Raw genomic sequence first — 27544 nt, 5'->3', positions numbered from 1 at the left:
TGATCTCATCTGTGTATTGATACTTTGGGGGAAGGAAGACTGAAGAAACTGACTCCATCATCTTGAACTCCTAAATATCGGCAGCAGGTAGAGCAAGTGTTCAGCTTGGAGACATTTCAAATACTTTTGACTCCTTACATTAATATCGTTTTGGAAACTCAAATGTCTGCACTTGTGCCCCTCATGGGATACTGCTGTGAAGTGTGTATGGAAGTTTGATGTTTCGTCTGCTGTAGATTGTGGAAGCGTTTTGCTTGTGCAAGGGCTTTACTTTAGCTGTCAGAGCTGGGAAGGTGCTGCTTCTAGAACCACGTATTACCAACTCTGGGGCAAAACCAATGCTGGTTTTTATTTTGTCTTGCCGGCCATGGTGGGGTTTGGGGACAGAGGAACGAAATCTTGTTCTTACAGGAGGTAAATGCTCTTTATAACTGGTACGACAGACACGGCTGGGGCGCTGGAGGCCAGGCCCCTCTCCCTGTGCGGATGCAGGGCTGTATGGCAGCAGGGACAGGACAAGCCTGCGGCCACACGAGGGGGACAACCCCCGCCGCACGGACTCTTCCTTAAATCACACACACCCCCCCCCGCCCGAGCGCCTCTCCGCTGTCACGTGACGAGGGGGTGGCTCCCCCCTTTCCTCCCCCGGCGTGGCGGCGGGCGGCGATTGGCTGTGTCGGCCTCCTCCCGCCCCGCCTTCCCTCCCCACGTGAGGGGGGCGAGTCACGCGATTTCCGGGAACCCGTCAGGAAGGGACATAAACAAAACAAACCCGCAGCCGCATGGAGGGTCCGGGCCCGAGCGCGCGGGGCGGCGCCCCCTGCTGAGCCCCGGCCGCGCGGTGAGTGCGGGACAAGGGGGGCGGCCGCGGCCTGGCGGGAGGGGGGTGCTGCGGGGCGCAGCGAGGACGCGGCTGCCGGCCCGCTGCCCCGCTGGGGGGGGACGCGGCGGAGGGGCGTCCCGGCGGGGGGGAGGCGGTGTTAGCGTGTACGCGACGGGCAGGGGGCTGCAGGGCGCGGGGAGGGGCGTGTCAGCCCGGCTGCGGGGCGCCCAGGGGCAGGCGACGGGGATGTTGCCCGGTTCCCACCGCTCGGCTGCGCTGGGGGGTGTGGCAGCTGGTGCTGCGGGAGAGCGGTGGTGCGCGGGGGGTGTCCGGCTCACGGAGCTGAGGTGGCGCGCCCGGGGGGACAGCACTGATGTGGCTTAAGGGCGCGGTGAGGGGCTGCGGGGGGACGCGGGTTCAGCAGGGAGCTGTCGGCGTCCCTTCCACCCTCCGTCTGTGAGGAACGGCCCGTGCCTCCGCAAGGAAAGTGACTCTCGTAACCAGCGCCAGGGAAACGAAAGCGCTGGGGAGACCTGTCGCGCTGGCTGTGAGGGCGGAGGGGCGGCTCGGCTGGCCGGGCACACGGTGCCGGGTGCAGAAGGGCTCGGCAGTTCCGCGCTCTGTTGCTTTTCAGGCTCGGAGTCCCCTCCTCCGCTTTCGACCTGTTCGAGTGCTCGGGGGGTGGCCAGTGGGTACGGGGGGTTCCCTGCCTGAGGCGCGTTGGTGTCTAGCGGGACGGCCCCGGTCCGTAGGGAGGAGGCGGAGAGGGGTCCCGGACCGGTGCGAGTGGCGGGGCAGGGCGGCGGGAAGGACTCTCCGCACTCTGACACTTCTTTTATGTAACTGACTGGGACGGGGGTGCGGAGCTTCCCCTGCGGGCGGCAGCCCCGGCCGCTTGAGAAGGGGCTTCCCCAGGCAGCGGGGGGTCCGCTACGGGGGGAGGCCGCGGGGGCAGCGGGGCGGGAGCTGCCTCCCGCGGGGCAGGGGAGCCCTCCGCTCCCTTCTCGCTGCGCGGGGACCCGGGGGGGGAGACCGGGACGGGCTTTCAGTGCCCCACAGGCGGGCGGGCGCTCGGCGGAGGGGGTCCCGCGGCCGGTCCGGTCCGGCACGGCGGAAGGGGGTTTGTTTACATGTCGCCTCACCCTAGCTTAAAAGGGCCGCTGGGCGGGTGAGCGGCGGGGGCGGCGGCGAATGGGAGCGCGCGTGGCTGGGGAGCGAGCCACTGAGCGGGCGGGGAGGGCGGGGCGGGGCGGCGGTGGCCGGGCTAGGCTGCGCTCCGCGGTGGCTGGCGGGGCGGCCATGTTGGCTGGGAGGTGTGTTAGTGGGTCAGGGGCGGGGGCCGACCCCCCGGTACCTGCCCGCCGGTGGAACGGCGGGCTCGGAGCGGCGCCGCTGGCCGAGGAAGGTGCCCGCGGTACCGTCCCCACGGAGCGCTTTGCTTCAGGGGGTCTCTTGTTTCTGAGGGTCGCGCCACTGGGGTCTGCACAGCGGCCGGCAGCCGGTGCACGGTCCGGGGCGAGTCTGGCCTCGCACTGGTGGTCCCATTCTCCCTCTTTGAGGGGAGGTTCCTGCCGTGAGCCGGTTCCCACAAACTTTACTTACAAAACACCGGTAACTTCCTCGGGCTGTCTCCGGTGTGTCTCTGGTGTGTCCCCACACTGGTCTTTGACACCTTTCCGGGTCTGGATGAAGTTCAGCCGCGGTTTGACTCAGGGCGGCTAGCCCAAAGCACCACATGTCACCAAGGAGCTAAGCTTGAACTTTATTTCGCCTCCATCCAGAAGGCCCACGGCTTGGGCATTATTTCATATAATGATGCATGTGGCATTGACAGCATGCCCTGATCTCACCCTTGTAACGTGCAGCATGGCCAGCGCTGTGGGCTTCTCAGGGCATCATCTGGTGTCACTGATCAGATATCAAAGATAATTTAATGACTAGAATTCACTGTGTCACGCTCCAGTATAAACACATGTCATTTTCCAAGCCTCTACACAACAGTTTCAATCATCAGCTATGCCAGCTGAAATGTTACCTTCTTGTTTAAAGTAAGTGTCATCTTCGTGTTGTTGCTGTTCAAGGGTAGCTTGCTGAAATCACGAGACATGTAACCTGCAAAACATCGATTCTGACATCTTTCAAACACTTCAGAGTATTTTAAAGACATTGATAAAAAGGCTCTTTTCATAAGGTCGCTTAACCAAGTGCTTTTAAGCAGACTTGTGGGGAGGGTTAATTATTGTTATTACACATATGTTTTCATAGTAAGGATAATAAAGTATGAAGACAGGCTGAGAAAGTTGGGGCTGTTCAGCCTGGAGAAGAGAAGGCTGCGTGGAGACCTCATAGCAGCCTTCCAGTGTCTGAAGGGGGCCTACAAGGATGCTGGGGAGGGACTCTTCATTAGGGACTGTAGTGACAGGACAAGGGGTAACGGCTTAAAACTTAAACAGGGGAAGTTTAGATTGGATCTAAGGAAGAAATTCTTTACTGTGAGGGTGGTGAGGCACTGGAATGGGTTGCCCAGGGAGGTTGTGAATGCTCCATCCCTGGCGGTGTTCAAGGCCAGCTTGGACAGAGCCTTGGGTGACATGGTTTAGTGTGAGGTGTCCCTGCCCATGGCAGGGGGTTGGAACTGGATGATCTCAAGGTCCTTTCCAACCCTAACTATTCTATGATTCTATAAAGACCAGACATGGCTGCTTTAGAAACTTGGTTGATTTTTATTGTTGGCAACTTAAATGAGAAGTCAGATTTTCTATAGCAAATATATTGGGTGGTTGCTTTAGCAGGCAAGGCTTTTTGTAGAGATATCAGTGTTCAATGATAGTACTTTTTAGAGGCGTGAATAATAACTCAGGGACCCCCATACAGTGCATTGTAGCCAGTAGTTTACCTGAGCAAAGGAAGAATTGCTCTGTGTTTGACGGGAGTATTAACTGATAAGAGAAACCAGCAGCAGAGGCACCAAGCCATTGACCATCTTTGCCATGTTGGGTTTTATTTTTTAACTAATGAGAGTGGCAAAGCGCTTTCTGAAGGACAAAGGTTTGAAGTCCCTTCCGCATTAGCAGGAATTAATTGGGAATAAATAGAAGCTTCTGGCTGACTCGTAGACTGATAGCATGGTATAAATAAGGGAACCGGTTTAGATTTCCATGACTTGCGTGTCCGTGCTGTGTGGTTTGTGAAGCCTAATTAAAATGTGGTTTAAAATAGAAGTTTGATAAAGGTGTTTGGCACTGCCTAAGAAGTGCTTGAAAGTCAGCATTGGCTTGAAAGACAAGCCAAAAATTTTATGAAAATTGTGGATTTTAAGGTTTCGACTTCGCTCTGATCATTTCCCTGTTTACAGCATTATATTAAAAAAACCCAAACCCCTTCTGGTTTTGAAATCTGCTGGGGTTTAGTTTTTTTTTTGGGGGGGGGGGAATGTTTGATTTTGCTTTTTGGACTATTTTGACTGATGCGTTCTTCTGATGTGTTGCTGGCTTTGAAGCATGCTGTGCTGATAACCCAGGATGAAGAGTAGACTGGATTGTACCATCCCCTTCATCGCAAGAGACTTTTTCCCCTGCGAACTATAGAATTATTTCTTACCTTGAAAGAATTTGCACTGTCAGAAAAAATACAGAAACAACCTTCATATGGGAATGTAGAATATTGCTGGAGATTGTCAGCTACATGGCTGTCTGGTTTTGCTTTTGTTTTCTGTTTGCTTTGGCCGCATTCTGCTTCAGGGGAAATCTCTGGCTCAAGAAAATTTTAGTCTTAGTCAAGAAATCTTAGTCTTTCGGCTAATTCTCTTGTGCAAACAACTCTCTTAACTTCACAGTGGTACTTTAATAAAGGTTTATGCAACTCATATTTTAGCGGTAAAAAGTTTTTTAAAGTGATTTGAAATGTGTTAATATAGTTCTAACAAGTTTTAACGTGCTGCACATCCCACTCTTGGCACTAGAACATTAAGAAAATCTCAGTCTTTGTTCCAGAATGTACAGAAAAGCTATTGCTTCTAATAGGAGTACATTATGCTCCGTCCCTGGCAGTGTTCAAGGCCAGGCTGGACAGAGCCTTGGGTGACATGGTCTAGTGTGAGGTGTCCCTGCCCATGGTAGGTGGGTTGGAACTAGATGATCTTAAGGTCCTTTCCAACCCAGACTGTTCTATGGTTCTATTGTTATTTCTGGGCATAATTGTTATAAAACACGTAGATGCAATATGTTATTTGTTGGGTTAAAAAGGATCACTTTTGTTCTTCAGCATCTTGCATGTTGATCAGTTATTGGGACGTGCCTATTTGCTTATGCAGTTGTGTTGAAGTGGAATAACCCTCCGAAATTGAGCAGCTGGCATTGACATGGAGGGGTATTAACTCAAACAGAGAATCTAGTGGTGTAATTCATCAGTTCCATTACCAGAGACCAGAGCTTCTGTTTAGTGGTATCACGTCAAGATCTTGAAGTCTGTCTGCTGTGGGCAAGTAGGATTAGAAAAATAATACTGGGCAGGAAGGGAAGGTCAGCGGAGGAAAAGTGACAAAGACGGTGAAGTAGCAGTTTCCCTCTCCTGAAGGGTTTAGAAGGGCTTAGAAGAAGTGAAACAGTTTTTGTATCCTTAGTTCTTCTAACTGGCAATGCTCCATCAAACTTAGGATCCGAGTGTCTTAAGCTGATTATTGTTTGCGCTCTGGGACAGTGGAAGCAAAGGGCGTCATATATTGGATGCTTATGCTGGTATTTTAATACAAATACATCACTGAGAAGTAAAGGGACTTGGCTGCTTTGGATGAGCAGGTGAATGAGGCTGTGGTGGGTGGAAGCAGAAGACGACCTTTTATAAGAGTGTCTTTGCTCATCTGCTATGAAAAAAAACCCCAACTTAGTGCCATTGTGGTGGGGGAGAAAAGTGAACGATTTTTGTAAGTCTGGCTAATTATTGAAGAATCATGTAAAAAGAAGAGGAAAAAACCCCAACACCAAACAAAAGCCATTGCACTCAGAAACCAAACTAAGAAAAGTATGTTCTATGCTTGAAGACTGCACTGAGCAGACTGTGTTCTGTAATAGGAGACAAATTGGCACAAACCGTGGAAGGGAAAAAAGTTTTAAGAGAAGTGTAGGAGAGCTTCTTGCATCTTCATCTGTACTTTGTAAAATGTCTAGATACAGCAAACACTGCATAGCACATAATGGTTCTTTTAAAGTACCTGGCATAGTGCGTTCTGAATTTCAAAGTTCGGCGTATTTAATGTTTTACCCTGAGCTTGTAGGTTTAGCATTGACAGGCTCTCGTGACTTGCAGCTTATTTATCTGCATCAGAAATGTAACTTGGACAAACTGTGCTGCATAACGCAGTCACCATCATGAAAAGTGTAATTGCTCATGTAGTGTATTTAGAACAGGCATTTAGCTGCTGTGATAATAAGCACTGTACAATCAGCAAAACGGTGTAGCCACGCTCTGTGTGCCTTTCAAATTGAACAAAATGCACATCTGAATTGAGACCAAAATAGCAACTTTAGTTATAACTACAGTACAAGTGATTCATGCAGGTAACTGAGGAAGACTTTCAGGGTTGTCAAGCTGAAAGATTGGTTTTTCTCTTATAGGGGCTTCTAATGCATTGTGGCAGAAGCAGGTTTTACTGGTCTGGGGTGGTTGCACAGGAGCTGCCATGTGTCTCCCTAATGCTGCATGGTTTGGGTTTAGGTACTACTCTCTTCCACTTTAAACGTACTGCTGCATCAGTGATGCCATGTAGTAGCCCACCATTAGGTTGTTTGAAGTTCAGTCTCCTTGAGTGTCTTGGGAGCACTATTAAACTGTTTTAAATGTGCATTTTTCAAAAAGTAAATATAAATGCAGAGGGTTGGGGTTTTTTATTAGGATTTGTCATTAGATTAATGAATTATTAACTCTATAGGACAGGTTTTGGTTACTTACTGATGAGGATTTTAACCGGTGTGTATACGCATGCCTCCATCAGTACCCCAGATTCTTAAATGTTAGATGAACACAGCAGTTCCTGAGATGTCTTGCCTTCCTCACGCCCTGTGAAGGAGCAAGCCTTCTCCTGGAAGCACAGCTTTGCATTGCTGTCACTCAGGAATCTGCAAACACAGAACCAAACCCAGGGACTGGCTCCTTAATCACCTTAATCTGATTTCACTGCAGGCTGCTGCCAAAAGCGGGTGGCACCCTGCCCAGTGCCTGCGGCTGCGTATTCCACCTTCTGTTCTTGTGAAGTAACTACAGGATTTCACCTCTGTGTCTCTACATTTGGGAAGGGCTGATGTAAGGCATCAATGAAAATTGTCCTGAAGTAGAAATTTCTGCTGTATTTATCTTCAGTAATTCTCATTCTGCTATTTTTGAGGTCTGCCACAGATCTTTCAGTTCATTCAAATCTGTATTCGTTATAGATAACAACTGTACTTATTCCAACTCAGTCTTGAGCAGAGAGTGCCAATAATGATAAATTCTGTAGAAATGGGACTTGAACTGCAGTATACAAAGTTATTTTCCTTCACAGCAAGTTCAGATTTTACATCTGTGCTTCCATATGTCATTGATTTCTACCATACATCTTTATTTACCGTTGCATGAAAAAATACTGGTAGCTAAGTGTGAACACTGGGAGGCTTTTAATGAAGAACTTGATGATCCTGGGGAATTAAGAAAGCAGTTGGAAGTAGGTCTGCTTTGCAGGGAGCATGAAGCATGCCTAGATTGTGCAGCTTCCCGAGTCTTTCTTCTTATGGACTCGATGAGTTTCCTCCGTCCGTAGAGCTACCAAGAAAGATCTTATGTTGTAAAATACTTGAATAGATCCTAATGGGATTCAAAACATATTTAAATACTAATATTAGAAAATGTCAAGAATGAAATCTAATGAGAATTATGGGAACAGTTGGATTAGCTGATACACTGTTTTGACCTGGCAGGAAATACACGGTCATTCTTAGATGGTGCTGTAAGTTTATAGCTAAAAGATCAGTCCAGTCTTTAAGATGTTAGAAGCATTTTGAACATTTAATGCCTGTTTTGAGGGTTTGTAAATGATCCAGAAGCTCCCTCATCCTGATACTTGGAAGTGTCAGTTGGTTGTTGGTGAAATCAGTGTCAGTACAGTAAGTTTCACCACCACGCCTTTCCTAGTTGTGTATGAAACACAGTGGAGTGGCTTCAGGTTCATGTTTAGCAAAAACACAGTAAAGGGTAATTGGTAAAGGAGAAGCAAACATCTCCTTTCTTGCCCCTTTATATCATGCAGTGGCAGAACTTCCACAGTCTCCGGTCGCAGATGGTGGTGATGGTGTTCTGGTGTTGACGTCAAAGTATTAATCTGATATTCTGTTGAAAAAGGCATCAATCTCTGTCACTGTACGTGGAAAGAGTAAGATACTACGAGGGTGTAGATTGGCATTAAAGATTATCTCTTTCTTGCCTCTTTCTTTGCATATGAGGACATCATTTATTTGTGTCAAAGAAGAGGCCCTTTCTCCTAGATCAGGCCATGTTGAAAAGTAATTCATTCATGCCACATTTAACCTCAGAGGAAGGACTAGTTCTGCTGTGTTGTGGCCTTTGCTGGGTGAAAGGGGATGCGGATTGTTGAAGCACATTGCACTGGGACAGAAACATAACTTTAAATGTCACTTCAAGATAAGTGAATGGCGCTCCCTGGAAGTCTTAGAGTGGAAAGAAAATGTTCTCAGAAGGAACTGGCTCTTACTTGACACAGGGCCCTACAAGGAGTGGCTTGCTTTGGCAGTGGTAGCATGGTTTTACTGACGACTTGCATGTAACTGCACTTGTAACTGTGGTTCTTTATATTTTGCTTTGATAAGTAAAGTCTTTTTTGCATAATGTCTGTTTTTACCACAGTCTGATGGTATATATGCTGAGGCATTGCTATTCAGCCTATATTTAACAAAATAGCTGAGATACTATCTGAAAGTAGGAATAATCACGGGGATGCTGTCATGTGCTGGTGGGAGGAGGGTTCTGAGCGTAGCTTTGCTGTAGGAGAACACTTTTACTTTACTATTTGTTTTTCAAAGCAAAAGAATAAGTAGCCTGAGCGGACTGCACGAAGTCTGACTTAGGAGCAATGCTGAGTGAAGAGTTCTGCTCAAAGAAGGAAATCTGTTTTAACTGATGTCGCGGGTTAACCCCAACCGGCCACCGTGCAGCACCCCGGGCACTTGCTCACTTCCCCCACAGAGGGATGGGGAAGAGCATCAGAAGGACAAAAGTCAGAAAACTTGTGGGTTGAGATAAAGACACTTTAATAGGTAAAGCAAAAGCCACACACACAAGCAAAGCAAACCAAGGAATTCATTCACCATTTCCTATCCAAGGCAGGTGTTCAGCCTCCTCAAGGAAAGCAGGGCTCCATTACATGTAATTATGATGTGCAAAGAGAAACACCATCACTCCCAACATTCTCCCTTCCTTCTTCTTCCACCAGATTTTTATGTTGAGCATGATGCCATGTGTCATGGAATATCCATTGGATCAGCTGGGGTTCCTTCAGTTATTGCACACCCCCCCAGCCTGCTTGCTGGAGGTGTAGGATCAGAAAAGGCCTTGGCTCTGTGTAAGTTCTGCTCAGCAGTAACTAGAAGATCCTTGTGTTATCAACACTGTTTCCAGCACAAATCCAAACCATAGCCCTTTACTAACTACTATGAAGAAAATTAACTCTACCCCAGACAAAACCAGCACAACTGATACCGCTGAAAAACTGTGCAAGTGTGGTGGTTCAGGGGTTTGATTGTGCTCTTCTAATGCTGCTTTTATGTTAAAGAGACTTTATATAAGGGTAGGGTTCATGCAGGCAGGCAAGAGAGTAAGCAAGCAGCAGCCTTGAAGACGATGTAGTTACATTAGATCCTAAGGTTTGATACCATGGATGATTTTTTTATTACTGCTTTTGGTATAACATTGTTCTTTTTTACTTCCTGTTACTCATGAGTCTTCTGTTACACTTTATTGTAGATACAGTTACTGATGTTTGTGCTAAGGTACTTGCTTTTCTACAGTTCAGTTTCTCCTTACGTTGTTGAAAATGCAAGATACAAAACTTGGGAGAGTCTTTAGATATTCATCTGAAGTAGCAGCAGGTCTGTAGAAACTACTAAACCGGTAAAATTACTGGTAGGTAAATTGGACCAATTTCAACATGCACCTTACTTGAAATCAATCGAGAAGAATTATGAATAGATCATTATTAGGCAACTCTGAATTTGGCACAATTTTCACTTTGTTCTGTCGGGGAGGTCTGTCTCTCCCCTTCCTCTGCTGCTGGCCGGGGAGCACACTTGCTGTAATCCTCCGCCACTAGATGTTGCTATGTGAGTGATTGATAGAATCTTATCTGATGCTGGATGGATTCATCTCTTAAGAAGAGGAGGAGATATCGCCGAAACAGTATTAGTGCCTGCTCTGAAATTATTCTGAAATTGTGAGACGTTTGCCTGAGACATTTTTAGCATTTATTGGCTCTGTTCTATTAGTCATAAAGATTGTTTCTCTCCTGAACACCCAGCAGTGTGCTAGTCATTATTTCCAATTAGGCAGGCTTTTCTTTTCATGTGTCTATAGAGCTCCTGGTCTCTGCACGGAGGAAAAAAGGCAACAAAATGTAACTCAGCCAAAAAGGGTTTTGCAGGAGCTCTGTTCTGTAGCATCTGTGGCTTTTCATTCGATGAAAGGTGGCAAGAGAAGAAAATTGCTACACATTCCAGCATGAGGAATAACCACTTTTCAGGGGAAATTTTTGTCTTTACTTCACTTTGGCTGTTTTTTAAGCAGTACCTTTTTGGTGAAGGCTTACTTACCTCCTTGGGGGTTTGCTGTGTTTATTCTACACAGAAGTCTACAAATAAAAGAGCTCCATCAGGGTGAACTGAAGTTACCCTAAGGAAAAGTTTCATTGCATGGATTGTGTAAACTCACTGAGACTGAAGTAAAGCTGGAAAGGAATCTACAAGTGAATAAACCAAGAAGTTTGGAATTGGATTTGGGGAATCTGGGCTTGGAAATGCCTCAGGTAAGTCAGTTATGGTTTTACTTGCTTCTGGACATAATTTTGCTTCCTTATTTACAGGAAAAAAAAGGGGGGGGAAAGAAAGTTCAAGAGCAAATTTGACTGGCATCAGAAGGCAGAATTTAGAAGAGCTTAAATGGTGTATAGTTTTTAGGGTCTCATTAGTGTCTGTGCTTGGAAGCTGTGCTCTTGGTGCTGTATTTGTTCACACAGCCAGATTGAGCAAAGTTGTTGCCTTGATGAGGGTGGATGCCTGGAGAGCAGCCTTTTATTACTGCAGTGATTCACACATCAGCACACCGAATGACTTTCAGCAGAACAGTGTTTCTCCCTTCCCAACCCTCAGGGCGAGTGTGTCTAGAAGAGAAAGGGGTCTGGAATTCAATGTAGCAGAAAGCCTTGCTGCCCATTCCCTGCATGCCGGGTCATCCTGCATAATGTTTGTTTGCAAAGTTCTACTTCGCTCTCAAGAGGTATAACACTCTTGATTGAGTTGAAATAAATCTTACTTTTTTTACAGCCTCAGGTGGAAATGTTATGAGTTCCAATGGTTCAACAGTTAACACTGTTTTAGTACAAAATAGTTTGTACTAGGGTGAAGGCCCTGCAAGCATGTAGTACCTGTTGGTACTCACACATCTTGCCAGTCAGTACTCACTCTCCTCTTCTACGAATGCTAACAGATCCCTAAACTTGGCAAATGCACGAGAATTTCAAACCCACAAAAAAGAATGAATGAGCAATGGCCTTGCAGCTATATGATGAATACAAATGTGTCCTTTGATTAAAGACCTGCTCTTAAAGCATTCTCTCGCTCTGAGAAGTGACATGCTTAATCTGGAAGGTAAAAACCTTCCAGTTGCAAGTATAGCACGAGGTCAGAGTTTTGGATGAAATGGCAATGCTTTCTGTGTTCTGTTGAAGAAAATATTATGCCTTTTTATATCATGCTTCAAACGTCAGTATCAATTCTGTTGTAGCCCAGTGTGAGTGGAATGGACCCTCCTTTTGGGGATGCCTTTCGGAGCCATGTGTTTTCAGAGCAGACTCTGATGAGCACAGATCTCTTGGCAAGCAGTTCAGATCCAGACTTCATGTATGAACTGGTAGGTCATCTCTCTGTGTGTCTATAATTTCTTTTCCTTGATTAATACCTTGAGTTTGTATAGTAATAAAGGGATATTTGTTCAAGAATGCTAGAAGATTATTCATTACTGCTAGCTGCTGATGAGGGGAGAGCGTAACTGTTTGTCCAACTAATGTTCCTCAATAAGTGCTTGTTAAAGCTGGCCATCAGGAGAGGCTTGATAAGTCTCACAGAGAGCTGTGTTGACCTTAGTCATGGTGCTTGAGACTCTTCCTTACAATATTTTCTGCAAGAGCAGTTACGTGGTACTTCACCCAAGCTGTGAATGCAGGGGAAGGAGAATAAAAATTTACTCATGGGATACTTATACTAGCAACCTTTTCCTTTTCTTTCTTCCCTATATCAGTAGCTCATCATTGTTAATTGACCATGTTAGAATGAGCTTTTCCAGGGACTGGTAAACTTCAGCATATGTTGTTAAGCACACAGCAGAGATTGACCTAGGTTAATAGAGACTAGAACAGCTTCCCTGTGATGCCTTTCATGGATATCGGTACTAGTCTAGTTCCTGATGGCCAGAGGAATTTGCAATAGCAGAAAAAGAATCCAGCAGCATTTGACTTGTATCTTTAGCAATCTATTCAGAAGGATCTGCTGCTGAAGCATTGAAGCTAGTCTTCACTCTGACCCTCAAAAGAATCTTTTAGTAGCTTTTTAAAAGTGAAGTTGAGGGATCTTCATATGTTAGCACTGCCTTACACTTCACTGGAATTAATTAAGTCGAGGACAGAGATGATTGATGCTTTTTTTCTGTAATAATGTTTAACTTGTCATATTATGCACAGGACAGAGAAATGGACTATCAGCAAAGCTCCAGAGACAACTTACTTTCAATGGAGGACTGCAAAGACCTTGAGAACTTGGAGTCTTTTACAGACATCCTGGACAAAGAAGCTGCTCTCACCTCAAAATGGGAGCAGTGGGACACCTACTGTGAAGACTTAACAAAGTACACTAAATTAACCAGCTGTGACATCTGGGGAACAAAAGAGGTGGATTACCTGGGCCTTGATGACTTTTCAAGCCCATACCAAGATGAAGAGGTGATAAGCAAAACACCAACACTGGCTCAGCTTAACAGTGAGGACTCCCAACCTGTTTCTGATTCACTCTATTACCCTGATTTGCTCTTTAGTGTAAAACAAAACCCTTTAAATCCTTTGTTACCTGGCAAAAAAATTGCAACCAGGGCAGCAGCCCCAGTCTGTTCCTCCAAGAACGTTCAGGCTGAGGCACCTTTGTCGGACTGTGTTCAAAAGGCAAGCAAACCTGCAACTCAGCCTGCTTCCAGTACACAAATCATGGTGAAGACCAACGTGTACAATAATGAAAAGGTGAACATTCATGTTGAATGTAAAGACTATGTTAAAAAGGCAAAAGTAAAGATCAATCCTTTACCACAGAGCAGACCAGTGCTGAGCCAGACACATACTGATGCAGCAAAGGAAAACACCTGCTATTGTGGTGCTGTAGCAAAGAGACAAGAAAGAAAAGGAATGGAGTCCCCGCACAGTCACAGTACAACTCCTATTTTGCCTTTTAAAGAGACTCAAGAACTGCTCCTCAGTCCACCCCAGGAAACCCCAGGGCTCATTGTTGGGGAGAGCAGTCTTTCTGCCAGCACATCGGTATCAGATTCTTCACAGAAGAAAGAAGAGCACAACTATTCTCTTTTTGTAACAGACAGTTTGGGTGAACAGTCAGCCAAAGGAGACCCTGAGGAAGACGAGGATGATGAGGACGATATTGAAGATGAGGACCATGATGAAGGATTCGGCAGTGAGCACGAGCTCTCTGAAAACGATGATGAGGAAGAAGATTATGAGGATGATAAAGATGATGACATCAGCGATACCTTCTCAGAACCAGGTACCAGCAGTGTCAGGTTTTGTTAACAAGAGGTTAATGGATTTGTCTGCCAAGTGGGAAAGAATGCTTTTGAATGCTTTAGTGCTTCAGATGAGCAACACTGATCTCAAATTAGGAACTTCCATCCCAGATTTTCTAAGTGTTTGCAAAATACAGTTAAGAAAAACTAGACAAGGTCTCTGTGTTGCCCTGTTTCAAGAAAAACTGTGTAAACTGTGGTCATGCACAAAAATAATAGCAGAGAATACAGGAAACCTGGGTTGTAGCCTGAGGTTGTAGGGCAGGTCCTGCAGTTTTTATCTTCTTTTTTTGTGTGGCTTAATGATGGGATGTGTAGAGCTTTCTAGTGCTTGCTGCTTTGAATTTATCTAGACTTGTGCCTGTTGATAGCTGGTATGAAACCATAGCCTGAGTGAAATAATTTCATCATTACTTAAGTCCTACTGTAGGTATAGTTTTCCGCAGAATCCAAAGAATGCCTACTACTGAAACTAACTGAACCATTTCTTGGTGGTTTTCAGCAGTAACACTTAGTGGGTCTTCAAAGGATACTGAAATCCTCTCTTCTGCATGTAGAAATGGAGCCTTAACAACAGAAATAAGAACTAACCTTCACCTAGAAGGTAACAAAGCGGTAATGTTGTGTGAAAAGAAAATATAAAGGGAAAGGGACAGGACTGTAACCAAGTATTAGTTTCATTGTAGAAAGTGTTATAAATGCTTTGTTTTGGAGCATAAGAATTAAGGTATTCAGACATCTGGCAACATGTAACTTCAGGGGGGAAAGCAGCTGAAATTTTGCCTTTTTAAAAACAGCAGCTTCCCTAAAGCTTGTCACTGTTTGTCATAATGAACTCTCAGATTAAATTATTTTCTAAGTAGATTTCCTGAGTTGGCATTAACCTTATTAAGCATTATACCCTTTATGTTATTTTTACATGTACATTACACATTTTTATTAGTATTTTAAAACCTCTGCCTCCCTTCTTCTGAGTTCAACTCCCTCTACTTTTTGGGGCTTTGAGTAGCTATTAGAGCTCTGTAATGACTGCTGTGCTGCACAGTGCTTTGCAGCCCACGGAGGCACGTTGCACAGGAAGCCTGGTAACCTTGAGAAAGAGATGTCCTATTGAAAGGCTGCATTTCAGTCGGTGGAATTACATTAACTGTTTGTCACTTCTTCAGATTTTACTGCCAAGCTCTCTTTCTAAATACGTCTACATCATGCAGTAACAGAGGAACTTGGCTTATACCAGCTTGCTAGGACTTGAAATGAAGCTATTCACCTAGAGTAGGGTGATACTAAAAGTTTCACCGTGTGTTTTGATTCTATTAGAAGGTAATGTCTTCAGCTGTTTTAATTATGTCACTCTTGTACTTTGTGTTGGTTTTTTACCTTTAGAGTAAAGGTAAACACCGTGGATAAAGTTTCTAAAAATAGGCGTGGTACAGGAACATTTAACCTTCCATAGTGCTGAAACCAAAATCAGTTGATAAATTTAGACATAATTCACTCAAAGGACAAAACCTCTTAGTTACTGCTGCCTCACTGATGTATTTTATGCACAGTTGGCTTTTGTTTGTTCTTCTTCGAATATGTTTTTGGAGTCCATGAAATGCATTCTTAAAGTATTAGTGTTGTCTGAGGAGATAGTGAACTTCAGAAACTTGGAGAAACAGCCACAACATGGCTGGCTGTCAGGAAAGTTTGGGCAATAGACTTTTTTATTATCATGATGATACAAATTTAGCAATTTTGGTCACCTGCAAAGGTAATTTTTTATGTGAATTATCAGCCCAGGCCTTTTCTAACAGTTAAACTTTTCTTTCCATTGCTGGTATATTTTACCTACCTCATTTAATAGAAATATTTGCAAATGACTGCTTCTCCCTTCAAGAAGTCAAAAGATTGCAGAAATGGGAGATGCAGCAACTGATTCAGTTTTCAGTAGCACTGGAGAAGAAATAGCCAAAAGGGAAAAGTGTGTGTAGAGACATGGAGATTGTTTAAAAAAGCTGCGTTGCATCTATTTTGAGCACCTGGACCATCAGCTGGAGGAAAAAGACTCATAAGTAGTTTGACAGAAGTCAGTATGACTAAGTGCTAAAGAGAAAGGTTTTTCTGGTTTAGTTTTGGTGGGGCTATTTTTGCTTTTAATGTGGTAAGATGCAGAAGTCATGTCTGTCCTGTTCTCTGTTTTACTTAATACCTAAAACCATAGTAAGGGATGTGAACACAGACTTTTAGGAGGGAATAATGAAGGGCTTGAAAGGTACATGCAAGAACTAGATTATTCTATGTAACTTTAAAATTATAGCAGGTCAATGTTAGAGTTGCAAGGCAGGACGCATTAAGTCAATGTAATTTAACTTGCTAACTTAATTATAGTTTAAGTAAGCAAACAGGAAGTCTTGATTTTAACCTTGTACGTTTGTACACATCAGCTCTTCAAGAGATTTGTTTTCATCGGTTGGTTTAATTCTGTGTTATGAAGATGGGCTTAATTTATACACGTCTATATAAATGAGTTACATAGCTTGACATGTTTTTTCAAGTGGAAAGTAAGTGGGGGGCTTAAGAGTTTTTTGATACTTATGTCAAACAGCATTTGAGTAAAATGGAAATACAGTAGCAATATTTATGGTATTTGAAACTATATTGTATGTAAATTGTCATAATCATTTTGGCTATACAAGAAAAAATATTTCATAAACCATGTTTCATTGTTTGATTTGCCTTTAAAATACTGCCTTTTTACTAAACTAGAGAATCAAAATAAGGAAGTTGATGAAATTATTAGAAGCAGAATTTTAGAGCTGGTTTCATCCTTCTAGGCACCTAACTTTTAATTATACTTTTAATCATAATCGTTGGTTATGAGGCGAGAGTCAGACCAAAGTAAGAAAGTTTGTTTTTTCTCTTTCAACTGTTTTTTCAAGTGCAAACAGACTAATTGAATGGCCTGTTTTAAAAAGAAGAAAGTCTTCTTTGTGCTACTGTTAAAGGACGAAGGCAGGGGTCAAGGCTTGTACGCTTACAGTCCCTTCAGTGGTTGGCTTTTCTTTAACCTTTTCTTGAAGCTTCAGTTTTTTTCACTCACTTTTATGTGAGGTTTTTTTAATGTAAACTATTAGATAGGATTTTAGCGCACAAGGTGATGCAATGGTTTGAGGTTTCTTAACCTTAATATACATTGTCTTTATTTTCTGAAACTCACATTGGATTTTAAAAGCTGTGGTTTGTGTTTACATAATTATGGTGTAATATTTAGGGAATGTGGATAGTGGCATTACAGTGTCCATGCGCTTCATGACCAGTACATCATATCACATGCGTCATAATATACCTCTAAAGTTCTGTGTAGCTTTAATGTGGATCATTTCATCCCACTTAAGGAGGTGAGGAAGAGATTGAACAGCTTGTGTCCAGATACCTTCAATTTAGATGGTCCTTTCTTAAGGGCTTTAAGTCATTGTCCTGATAACACAGCCCCCTTCCTCTAGTCTAACAGAGATGGGTGATTTATTTCCCAAAAGTATTCAGACTCAAGGAGGAGCAGGAGTTGGACTCGATAAGCCTAATGGGTCCCTTCCAACTCAGAATATTCTATGATTGAATAATTTTGCTTTCTTTATTAATCTTTTGCTAATTCATCTTTATTAATCTTTTGCTAATTCATCTTTATTATCTGCTTCTCTTCCATACTTTTTGATTAGAGATTAATTGAAATGGAAGAACACTCTCCAACAGCTGTTGTCTGTACTCTGCAGTGGTGGGATTGTGGGGGAGAACAGCAATAGAGCTTAGGGGGTCAGAGAACATAAAGGGGCTTTCAATGCATAAATAATATGTCTCTTTTCAACTAATGAAGCAACATCACTGGCTCAATGTCTGTCTCTGGATTTAAGGCAAATACCCAATAGTAGTTGATGATGAAAACCAAGTCTATTAGATAATGTGAAACAGGCCTTGTATGTGGTTTTGCTTTTAACTTGAATACTCAGTCCACAGTTAAAGGGCTAGAAACAGTTTTGTCAACTTTATATAAACAATGCACTGCATCCTTTTAGGGTATGAAAATGATTCTGTGGAGGATTTAAAAGAAATGACTGCAATATCCTCCCGGAAAAGAGGCAAGCGAAGATACTTCTGGGAGTACAGTGAGCAACTAACACCATCGCAGCAAGAAAGAATGCTGAGGCCATCCGAGTGGAATCGAGATACATTACCAAGTAACATGTATCAGAAGAATGGTCTCCATCATGGTAAGAATAGAGTCCTAGTTACAAGTGAATGTCTTTTGTTCTGACACCTTCAGTAGCCCAACTCCCATACTTGCAATTGCAAAGAAGTTGTATTTTGGCCATGAAAATAAATCATTAAAACACTGGAAGTCTGTTGCTCAATTAGCAGAGCTCTGCACAGTGTCCAAGGAAGGCACAGTGAACATACAGTAGTAACTTTCAGTGTGGTTTCTTCACAGGAAGGTCAATGAATTGAAAATTGTAACTTCCAAGGGCTTTCAGTGGAAACCCCAAAAGCTGGAAATTTTCTCAGTGCAATACTGTAAACATATTGGATGGATCGCTTGACTGGGATTTGTTCCTCATAGCTGTTTAAGTGTTGCTTGCATTAAATGTAAGCTGGAAGTGATCTGAAATGCAAAATTCACGTTAACCGCAGTATGACCCAAAGGACAAGCAATAAGGCATGACTGTCTCTTTCTGCTCCTCCCTGCTTGTTTCTCCCACCTATGTGAATGCAGCACAGTGAAGCAGTTACTCTTCTGTGAATTAACTATTTCTTTAAAATACCCCCTTAGAAACTTGAACCAATTGGTCTAATAACTGTGGTTTATTCCCGTAACCTTTTGATTAGCAATTTGCTAACCACAGACATGACTAATATCACCCAGAACAAACCACTCTTAGGAGTAATGTTTGCTTTTTTGTCACAGGACCTCTTTGGTTGGCTGCTCCATTTGATTTTGGCTTTGAAGGAGAAAATGAAAGCAGCTTCTCTGGTTGTAATGTTAACATTCCCTTACAGTTGTAAATTTCTGTCTTTAACATGGCAGTTTACCTTCTGTTCAACCAAAGGATTTTTTTGTTGCTGTTACTTGTAGATTTATTCAGGGAATAAGACTTGGGATTTTTTTTAAGTCTCCATAGTTTTTATATTCTTGTTTATCTTGTAGTGAAATATCAGTACTTAAAGTCATATTACTACTCCTTCTTCTGAAGGCTTATATCTATAGTTGTTATTAAACAACAAATAGCCAGACATGCCTTGAGGACTCAGTCCCACCAGATGCTTGGAGGAGCAAGTGACCTTTAAGTCAAGTGCATATGCAAGAGATTTTTAGGATCAAACGCTCGAAAAAGGCACACAGGAGTGGCAGAGAATCTTAGGAGATAAAGATTTGATCTTGAATACTTGTATTTCCTTAGGAAAACCAGGCCTTAAATAGCTTCAGATACACACAGAAGGGTTAACTAACCTGTGTCTGGATCATTTAAGCTCAGTATCACTGAAGATCATTTCAATACCAGACCTCAACACTAATTCTTAGTACAGAACTTTAGCAATAAGATTATTGAGGCATTTCATCAACTTGAGTCTGCAAGAGGATATATTGGCTGAACACATAAGTTAGCAAGTTACAGTTGGGGCAAAACAACTGCATTTGAGCTTGTGACATATGTTCTTCAACACAGTTGTGTGTGAGTACTGTCTGTGACATCCAGTAGGTTGGCCAGCAGTATTTTCTCTTATCTGATCTGGATACAATATGAATTGTACAAAGCAGTTTGTCTGGAAATGTTCTTTCTATTGTGAAAGGCCATAGGGATCACATGATTCCAGTCCGTTCTCTTGCAATGAACAAAGGAACTTCAGCTGCACCCAAAAAGCTACATATTTAAGAATGTTTTTCCACAGGTTTGTATATGTATTGTGTCACTTCCCAACTCAATTTCCTGCTTATTTAAAACAGGAAAATATGCAGCAAAGAAGTCACGGAGGACTGATGTAGAAGACCTGACTCCCAACCCCAGAAAGCTTCTACAGATTGGTAATGAACTGAGAAAACTGAATAAGGTGATCAGTGACCTGACGCCAGTCAGTGAACTTCCCTTAACTGCCAGACCAAGGTCAAGAAAAGAAAAGAACAAGCTGGCTTCCAGGTACATATTGGATAATGCTACACAGATGAGTAAATTTTGATTACTGCAACTGTACAATTAAGATCTAACTAATTTTTGGCTCAAGAGATCCTGCTTCATCGTGGCAGTTCCTGCAATGGGATAATTACCAAGTTACCAAAAAGCAGGGGGACTGGCACTTTGGAGATGTAATTTGCCTGTTTCCTAAATAATGATGTGTTTCCACTGGAAGCTGGCTTGCTTAGCTGCAGGGCAAATGATTGATGCAGTGATAAAATCCACTAGCGTGAAGTGTAAGCAAATACAAGTAATACAAGTAGCAGAGTGCTTTCTGTGAAGTTGAGTGAGTAGACAGATGATTTTGTACATCACAGCTCTAGGAGTGTTGGTTGATAAGTTTGTGTGGCAAACAGATGCTCTTAGTATTCTGGAATTTTTGTTAGTGTTCTAATTCTTCCCCTCTTCTTACTATAGGGCTTGTAGACTAAAAAAGAAAGCCCAGTATGAAGCCAATAAAGTAAAACTCTGGGGTCTCAACACGGAATATGGTAAATACAACTCTTCACGTCTTAATTTTTCTTTTGTTCAGACAAGTCTGTGTTTTGCCATCATGTAACTTCAGTCATACTTGGCAGTTTATAGAGAAAACAGGGTTGGTACAACCAAACAGTTTTGTTGGTACAAAACCACTCCCTCCATAAAGTGTATGTAGATTGGGTTACCTGCAGTGTTGAGCTACTTTACAGATGTAAATTATGTAAATGTATGTGTGTAATATCATCGAATCATATAAATCTTTGTGAAAATATGTTTACAGATGTAAATTATTGCATCCTAGTTTTACAGTGTGACGTGACACCTTTGGCTCTTTCAGATAGCAGTGTGTGGACAACTGTGGATCTCTTTTGCTCCAGGAGAGATGTGCTATAAATCTAATCCAGGTTTTCTTCTTGCAGATAATTTACTGTTTGTGATCAACTCCATTAAACAAGAAATAGTTAATCGGGTGCAGGTGCCTAAAGATGATAGAGGAGTCAACATGGAACAAAAATTGAACATACTTATTAAAGACACTCTTGGTAAGCTGTAAACTTATGTATTTGCATGTATGTGAAGAGACATATAATCTATGATACTTTAGATTGCAGTTTCTGGAATGGAGAAGAAAAAGCAGCTTCCTGATTTCAGTTATTTATGCCTTTTGGTTGGTTACTAACCAAAGCGTTCACTGGCTTTGTATTACATATAGGAATGCATGAGTACGTGCGGTGAGTAGCAACTTTACAGCACATTTTCTTACCCTTTCTTAGGACTACCTGTAGCTGGACAGACATCAGAATTTGTGAATCAAGTTTTAGAGAAGACTGCAGAAGGAGACCCCACTGGTGGCCTTGTAGGGCTGCGAATACCAATGTCAAAAGTTTAAAGACACGACTTCAGCTGTTCTCATCGGTCAGATTCTACCTGTGTTGTCAAGTACTTCATTGTAAATTGCATTCTGGTCTGCATGTCAGTTTAACATTACGTACACACTTACAATTAGGTTCCATTGGTTTTAAATAACAAAGTAGTAAACCAAATCAAAGCATGATATAAAATGCTTAATAGCATTTTTGGACCATAAACCAGGTAGTTTCAAAGCTGCTTTAAGCTTAAATACAGAGATGAGGATTCTTTTGAAAATTAAGTTCTTTAGGACCAGAATATATCACTTTTGATTTAGAAGCAAAAACATGGGGTTGCTAGTAAAAAATGTTAGCATATGCCAGACATTGTGACAGGTTTATGCTCCAAGTAAAATGAGAGGAAGCGTTTTTTTGGTAAAGCTGTTGATTTAGGGAGCTTTTCGTTCCTTTTTTTGGTTTTTGTTTTTTAATAATTGGATTTTCATTTGTTCTTCTTACAAACCAGTAAGCTTTCTTTGCAACCATTAACTTGTACATAGCACACATGGCAGTAGAGCTAGTGTGCCATAGAAGACTTTAATTTTCTGAGCTTAATATAGTATTTAAATGTCTGTGCAAGCAAGAGAAAAAAAAGTATATTCTTTGTGCCTTGTATTTTGGGGGGAGAGCTATCAGTATAAGCTGGTAAAGTTTTGTATGAAGAAAACCCTGAGGGGAAAAACCAAGATGTATAGATGGTAAGATTATAGGTTTTAATGTATTTGTTCCAGCTCTTACAATTTTTTGAATGTATATAGGAATATGTTGAAAATGTAGATATATGCCACAGAGTCTATGTATTGTATAAAAGATGGCTCTAGAAAACTCAATTTCGGTACTTTGGCCGGAAGAAAACAAATACTTGCACATTAATGCGATTGTTTATTTTTGTACCAAAGACAAATGCAACTGATATGGCGAACTGCCAGTCTAAGTAAAGTTTTGCACAGCTTATATGATACTGTACTGAATGTAAAAACACATGAAAAAAAGAAAAAAATTTAAAGGTCAGGGTTAGGGATCTTACTGAACTGTGAATTTTTTTGTTTGGGTCCAATTATCTACAGAAGGAGCATTCATACATACCGATATTATTTTGCTGTTCTTGTAGTTCGCTTCCATGGTAGATAAGTTGGTGGCCATCTCGGAGTCTTTAAATCTTTTTTCTCTGCACTTACTGTAGGAGATTTTAATATATTTGGATTTTAGTAAGCTATTGGTAAAATAGTTTACAACTTTGAGAATTTAAAAAGAAAAAGATTATTTAGCTTGTTGTAGTATACTTCCACCAAACAACCAAAATAAAATTATTTTTATTGTAACGTGTATATATGTAAAGAGAAAAAAGAGCTACAAATATCTAATTCCTTAGTTGCCACTTTTCCAGTTGATGTATTATTATGCATGTGATGTTTCCAAGGATCAACACAGGCTTCAAAAAACAAAAAGAAATTTATAGACTTTTATATTTTTGTACAGGTATTTCGAAACTAGCTTCTTCAAACTTACATGTGACTTATTCTTGTTGATTCAGTAGTTTCTATGATTGAGGAATATTAACACACAGTTCTTATTTGCTCTTCTGCTAATAAGACTTGGCTTTGTAGTCAGTGTTAACGTACAGATTAAAAGCTTTAGCCTTTGATGAGAAAGTCCTTTATCTCAAGGCAAGATCATTCTCTGGTTTCATGGACCCCCTTCCTTTTCCTCCCTGTTCTTTCTCTCCCTATTTAAAGATGACAAAACACTGTTTACTGAAAATAGAAATACCAAATATTTTCAAATGTAGCTGCTGAAAAGAAAAATGCAAAAGTCCATGAAGGCTTTTTCCCCACTCCCTTTGGGGAATTTCTCCACTTCATTTCTAGTTTGTCTGAGTTTGTTTTGTACTGTGATTCCTTTTTGTTTATAAGTAGATTATTTTTATATCCAAGCTTGTACTATAAAAACAAAGTCTGGATCGGTAATCGTGCAGTAAGAGTGGCCGATGAAGGTGGCACTCCTGCCACATACTTATGAGTGTGCACACAGCTTACTTTGTGTCTAAATATTTTGGAAGACTCAAAAGGGAGGAGGAGGCCAAAATACCACTACTGAGCTGTACAGAAAGTCTTTCCTACAAGAGACTAAACAAATACCCAGGGCAATTTAGGCAAAACTTTGTAAATCCACTTAAGACTTGCAAAATCTGAGTGGAATGTGGGTGGTTTTGTTTCAGGTGTTTTTGTTGTTGTTGTTGTTGTTGGTTGTTGTTGTTGTTGTCGTCGTTGTCAAGGTGAGGTGAGAGTTGGCTGCTGCTTTACACAGTGGGTCAGATGTATTCCTATTGTAATTATTGCTGATGTTGCAGTTATTCCGGAGATACATACGGCCCATAAAACCCCGACAAAGAATGTCTCTTGTGAAGTTAAGGCCATGTCTGTACCAAGATTTGAATACTGTTGTTCCTTTCTGATGAATGGTGTTGCCGCACTGCTCAGATACGAGAGCTCCTTACACTATAGCCAAACTGTGCAGGCAAGGCAGCGTTTCTTAACGTTGAGAGCAGTTTTGCAATCAGGTAAAAACTTCTGTGACAAATTAAACTGACAAGGTATTTAAAAAGCCCCTTTTTTACTGCTCAGAAGTACTGGGCAAATACAACTTTATAGCTTTTTATTTTTGTCTGAAAACCAGAATATGATTTTGGTCTAGCATTTCAAAGTAGTCTTTGAATCTCTAGTGAATTCCATACCTTTGCATTTCGTGTTTTCTATGTATTATTTTAAGTTAAAAGCTTTTTAATAGTTGAGCTTTTTAATGTTGACACTTTATTTTGTAACTATTTATATGTATGTATATCTTAGAAAAGCACTTTGTTTAAAAAAAAATACAAAAAAAAAAGGAGAAAAAAAGAAAAAAAAAAGAAACTGCGTTTTATATGATTCCTGCCACTTGCTGCTAACTCTGGGCTGGTCAGAATGCTGCAGCGATACTTGATATAAATAAAACCTGGCAGTAAAATGTAGAGTAAAGATAAGACCTTTTGCTGGTTTAACTTTATCATAAAGGTGACATAGGCAAGCTGTGCAGCTTTACATTTTAACCAGGGGACTCTGTGGCATTTAAACCGTCTAGAAATGGTTGTACTTTAATGCCAGTAACAATCTGCTTCCTCTAGTGTCATTAAAATATATACATTTAGTGTATACTTATCACAAACAAAAATCTTATGAGGGTATAAAAACCAACAAATGTACATGTTCTGTTTTTTGGCAATTGTGGCATGCATTTTTGGATGATCTTTAGAGAAGACCATTTTCTAAAGATTTTCAGTGTTCATACATGGTATGTGGATCTTAATGAAGTCCTGGATTTTTTTGTTTGTTTTTGAGTGTAGGCATTGTGAGTATTCACTTTTAATCCTATATCCAAAAGCAATTATATATTTTTGATTTAATACAAACAAAAGCTCTTCCTTTTTCTGATACACTGGATTCTCTAGAATTTGTTTCCATATTAAAAGCATGCTGTCATAACTGCTCTTGTTGAGATCTCGTCAGTCTGAACTTAGGTGCCACACTTTGAATTGATGGACTGCTTGTTCTACTGTACCATGTATGATTCTTGTCCTTTCCTACTTCCTTCATAACAGATGATGATGTGGCTTTATATTGTGCCTTACTTGTACATCTAGAACTAACTGTTTTTCATTCCCTCTGAACTCCTCAAACCTAACCCTTCTGAAATAGAATCAGAACTCATAAAAGCATCCTGAAGAAAGTCTGGATAGATCTGATTTCAGTTTCTCTCAATAGTAGTCCTTTTGTATTTCTGTGGAAGACCAGTTTTTGAACGGCCTTGCAAAATGTGGGGGTGCTCGTGAAGGGTGTTTTTTAGCCCGAAACCCTTTTTGCTAACGCTTCCTTTTATGGTTTATTGAACACATATACTGATACCTGGTGAGTACTTTTTTTTTTGGATGAGAGAGACTTACTACTAAAGCTATGTTTACGTGTGGATGGGCTGGATTTTCTTACCATACCAGTTGAAATCATTGTGATTTGATGAAGTTGCATTGCTGTAAAGCTGATGTGAGAGTCGGGCTCCGCTGTGTTGAGTTCCTTATCTTTATAGATAGATGGTTTTTCCATAATGAAAGGGCCAGGAAAAAGTGTTTTTAAAAAGAAACAAACAAAAAACTTAAAATGGGTAAAGGGTCTTTTGACTCATCTAAAAGCAACCAGATGCTTCTGAAATACAGTGGTGTCAGTTTGGATTTTATTTTAGAAAGTTCCCCCCCCCCCAATATTTATCTGATATTTGCCTTCATTAGTAAGACATGTAGCTTATTCACAAAATAGACTGGATGTGCTTCTCTTCTCAATAAATCATTTAAACATAGCTATTTTTTTAAAGCTCTAAAAGACTTTATCAGGAGAATTTCAAAGGGTTGTATACAAGTTGCCTTCAGCAGAAATAGTAGATGCAATTCTGTTCCTCAAATGTGCTTGCAAGTCTTCCTGAACTTCTGTTGAGGCGTAACCCAATTATGTACCATGAATGTTAGGATCTGGTTTTGGCCTTGAGACCTGAATTTCAAGAATGCATCTAATCATGATTTTCTTTTCTTTTTGAGTTGGAGGCTTCAGTTGGAATCATCTAGTTAAGTGTGCTGCTATATGTGGTCTTGGCTTATTGACACAGCCTTGCACACAGCTGAGGTTTATTTTGTTCACCCCAGGGATTGTGTGAAGTACATTTCAAACAGTTACTGCTTCAGTGACTGATTCTTCGTGTAACTGTATTAAGGGCATTAGTATTTTGAGAAAACACCACTCTTTAATATCTCCCAATATAAATTGGGATTCTTCAATGTCATTAATGAAAGATGGCACTTTTAGGTTGTATCTTCTTTGCAGCATACAAAAATCTCTATCCTTCTACAATTTACGTTTCACAATATGCCATGTTTTTTCCCCCAATGCTTCTAGCATGATAAGAAGGTGTGTGTGCGCACTGAATTATAATCCTCAGCCTCTTAGACATTCATGAACTTCCACAAGAGCAAATACTGACTATGCATTTATTGTCTTTCTAATGAGCTGTGGAGCTAAAAGTGGAGCCAGAGCTATTTTAAGCCACACTTTCTTTTTTTTTTTTCCATTAAAAAGAAAACCAAACCACCTCCAAGCTTTTTAGAGCACATCAGTCATGTTCAGACTTCTTCTTAAGAATATTTTGCAGTTGGGTGTGAATCAAATTTGGGTGAGTTAACTAGCTGCTGTAAGGAAATCTGGATTGGATTTGTTATTGGCAAAAGCACGCTCTGCCCTATCAAAATCTGATTAAGAAGCAAAACCTAGTAGCAGCACTTAATTTTTACTAATCTTTCTTATAATGATGCATATTCATACATTCTGATTGGAATCATCGATCCTTCCAGAACATCATGTCCAAGTAAAATTTGTTGCTCAGTATTTGTGGTTGGGTGAACTCTTAAGGCTGATGACACATGCAGATGTAGGTGGTTGACAGGTAAAAAGATAAAAGCGTTTGAAAACAAAACATGGCATCCTATTCTGCCTATGCTTGGGGTCATGATTGTAATGCTGTCCTTGGTATTCTATAATGAACTTCCAACTGGAGCTCAGAAACACTTACTGAAAGTCTTGTCTCTGTTAGCAAATAAATTTACCTTGTTAAAAGCATGATCTGTTAAAGAGTTGCAATGTTTAATGTTGGTTAATAGTTGTGCAGTTATTTTTTTTTTCAAAGAGGCACAATTAAACTCTTGACTTTGTTTACTCTGTCACCCCCGATCCCTAGCACTTCTATTCAGATTCATCAATGTATGCAACATCCTTTGTAATTTAAAATAAAAATTGTGGAGGAAATACCATCTGGAATCATTGTCTGTGGGAAGTGGCAGCGGACGGCGTGTGCTGCTGTCGGGTAAATGCCCTCGGCCTCCTGGTGTTGTCAGCTTTCCTTGGAGGGAGCGGAGCAAGGGAAGGAAAGAATGTGTTCCCCCTGGTCAGTGCCCCTGCCAAGAGCTG

The 27544-nt window shown here is 41.6% G+C and overlaps 1 protein-coding gene across 3 annotated transcripts; it reads left to right on the top strand.

Annotated features, from left to right (window-relative positions):
- Nucleotides 1–734: 734 nt before the first annotated feature.
- Nucleotides 735–27387, top strand: CREBRF (CREB3 regulatory factor). Of its 3 annotated transcripts, none has more exons than XM_080626882.1 (10): nt 735–841; nt 10706–10883; nt 11861–11986; nt 12813–13896; nt 14421–14519; nt 17968–18162; nt 19893–20082; nt 20536–20609; nt 21018–21140; nt 21372–27387. In XM_080626882.1, exons 2-10 carry the CDS (start codon nt 10875–10877, stop codon nt 21485–21487), a joined length of 2016 nt encoding a protein of 671 aa, XP_080483008.1. In that variant the 5' UTR covers nt 735–841; nt 10706–10874; the 3' UTR covers nt 21488–27387. The 3 variants fall into 3 exon arrangements, with proteins under 3 accessions (XP_080483008.1, XP_080483007.1, XP_080483009.1); XM_080626881.1 differs by having other exon boundaries at nt 14418–14519; XM_080626883.1 differs by lacking the exon at nt 14421–14519.
- The last annotated feature ends 157 nt before the right edge of the window (nt 27388–27544 follow it).

Source organism: Psittacula echo (assembly GCF_963264785.1).
Source record: "Psittacula echo genome assembly, chromosome: 11".
Lineage (NCBI taxonomy): Eukaryota > Metazoa > Chordata > Aves > Psittaciformes > Psittacidae > Psittacula > Psittacula echo.
Note: the sequence above shows the minus strand (reverse complement) of the source record. Positions and strands in the feature narration are given on the sequence as shown.

What these genes read in the sequence shown, in the direction of transcription:
- CREBRF (XM_080626881.1), top strand. An exon ending in CAGACTTCATGTATGAACTG is followed by an intron (nt 11,987 to 12,812) that starts GTAGGTCATCTC and finishes TATTATGCACAG; the next exon opens with GACAGAGAAATGGACTATCA. An exon ending in GAAGAATGGTCTCCATCATG is followed by an intron (nt 18,163 to 19,892) that starts GTAAGAATAGAG and finishes TATTTAAAACAG; the next exon opens with GAAAATATGCAGCAAAGAAG.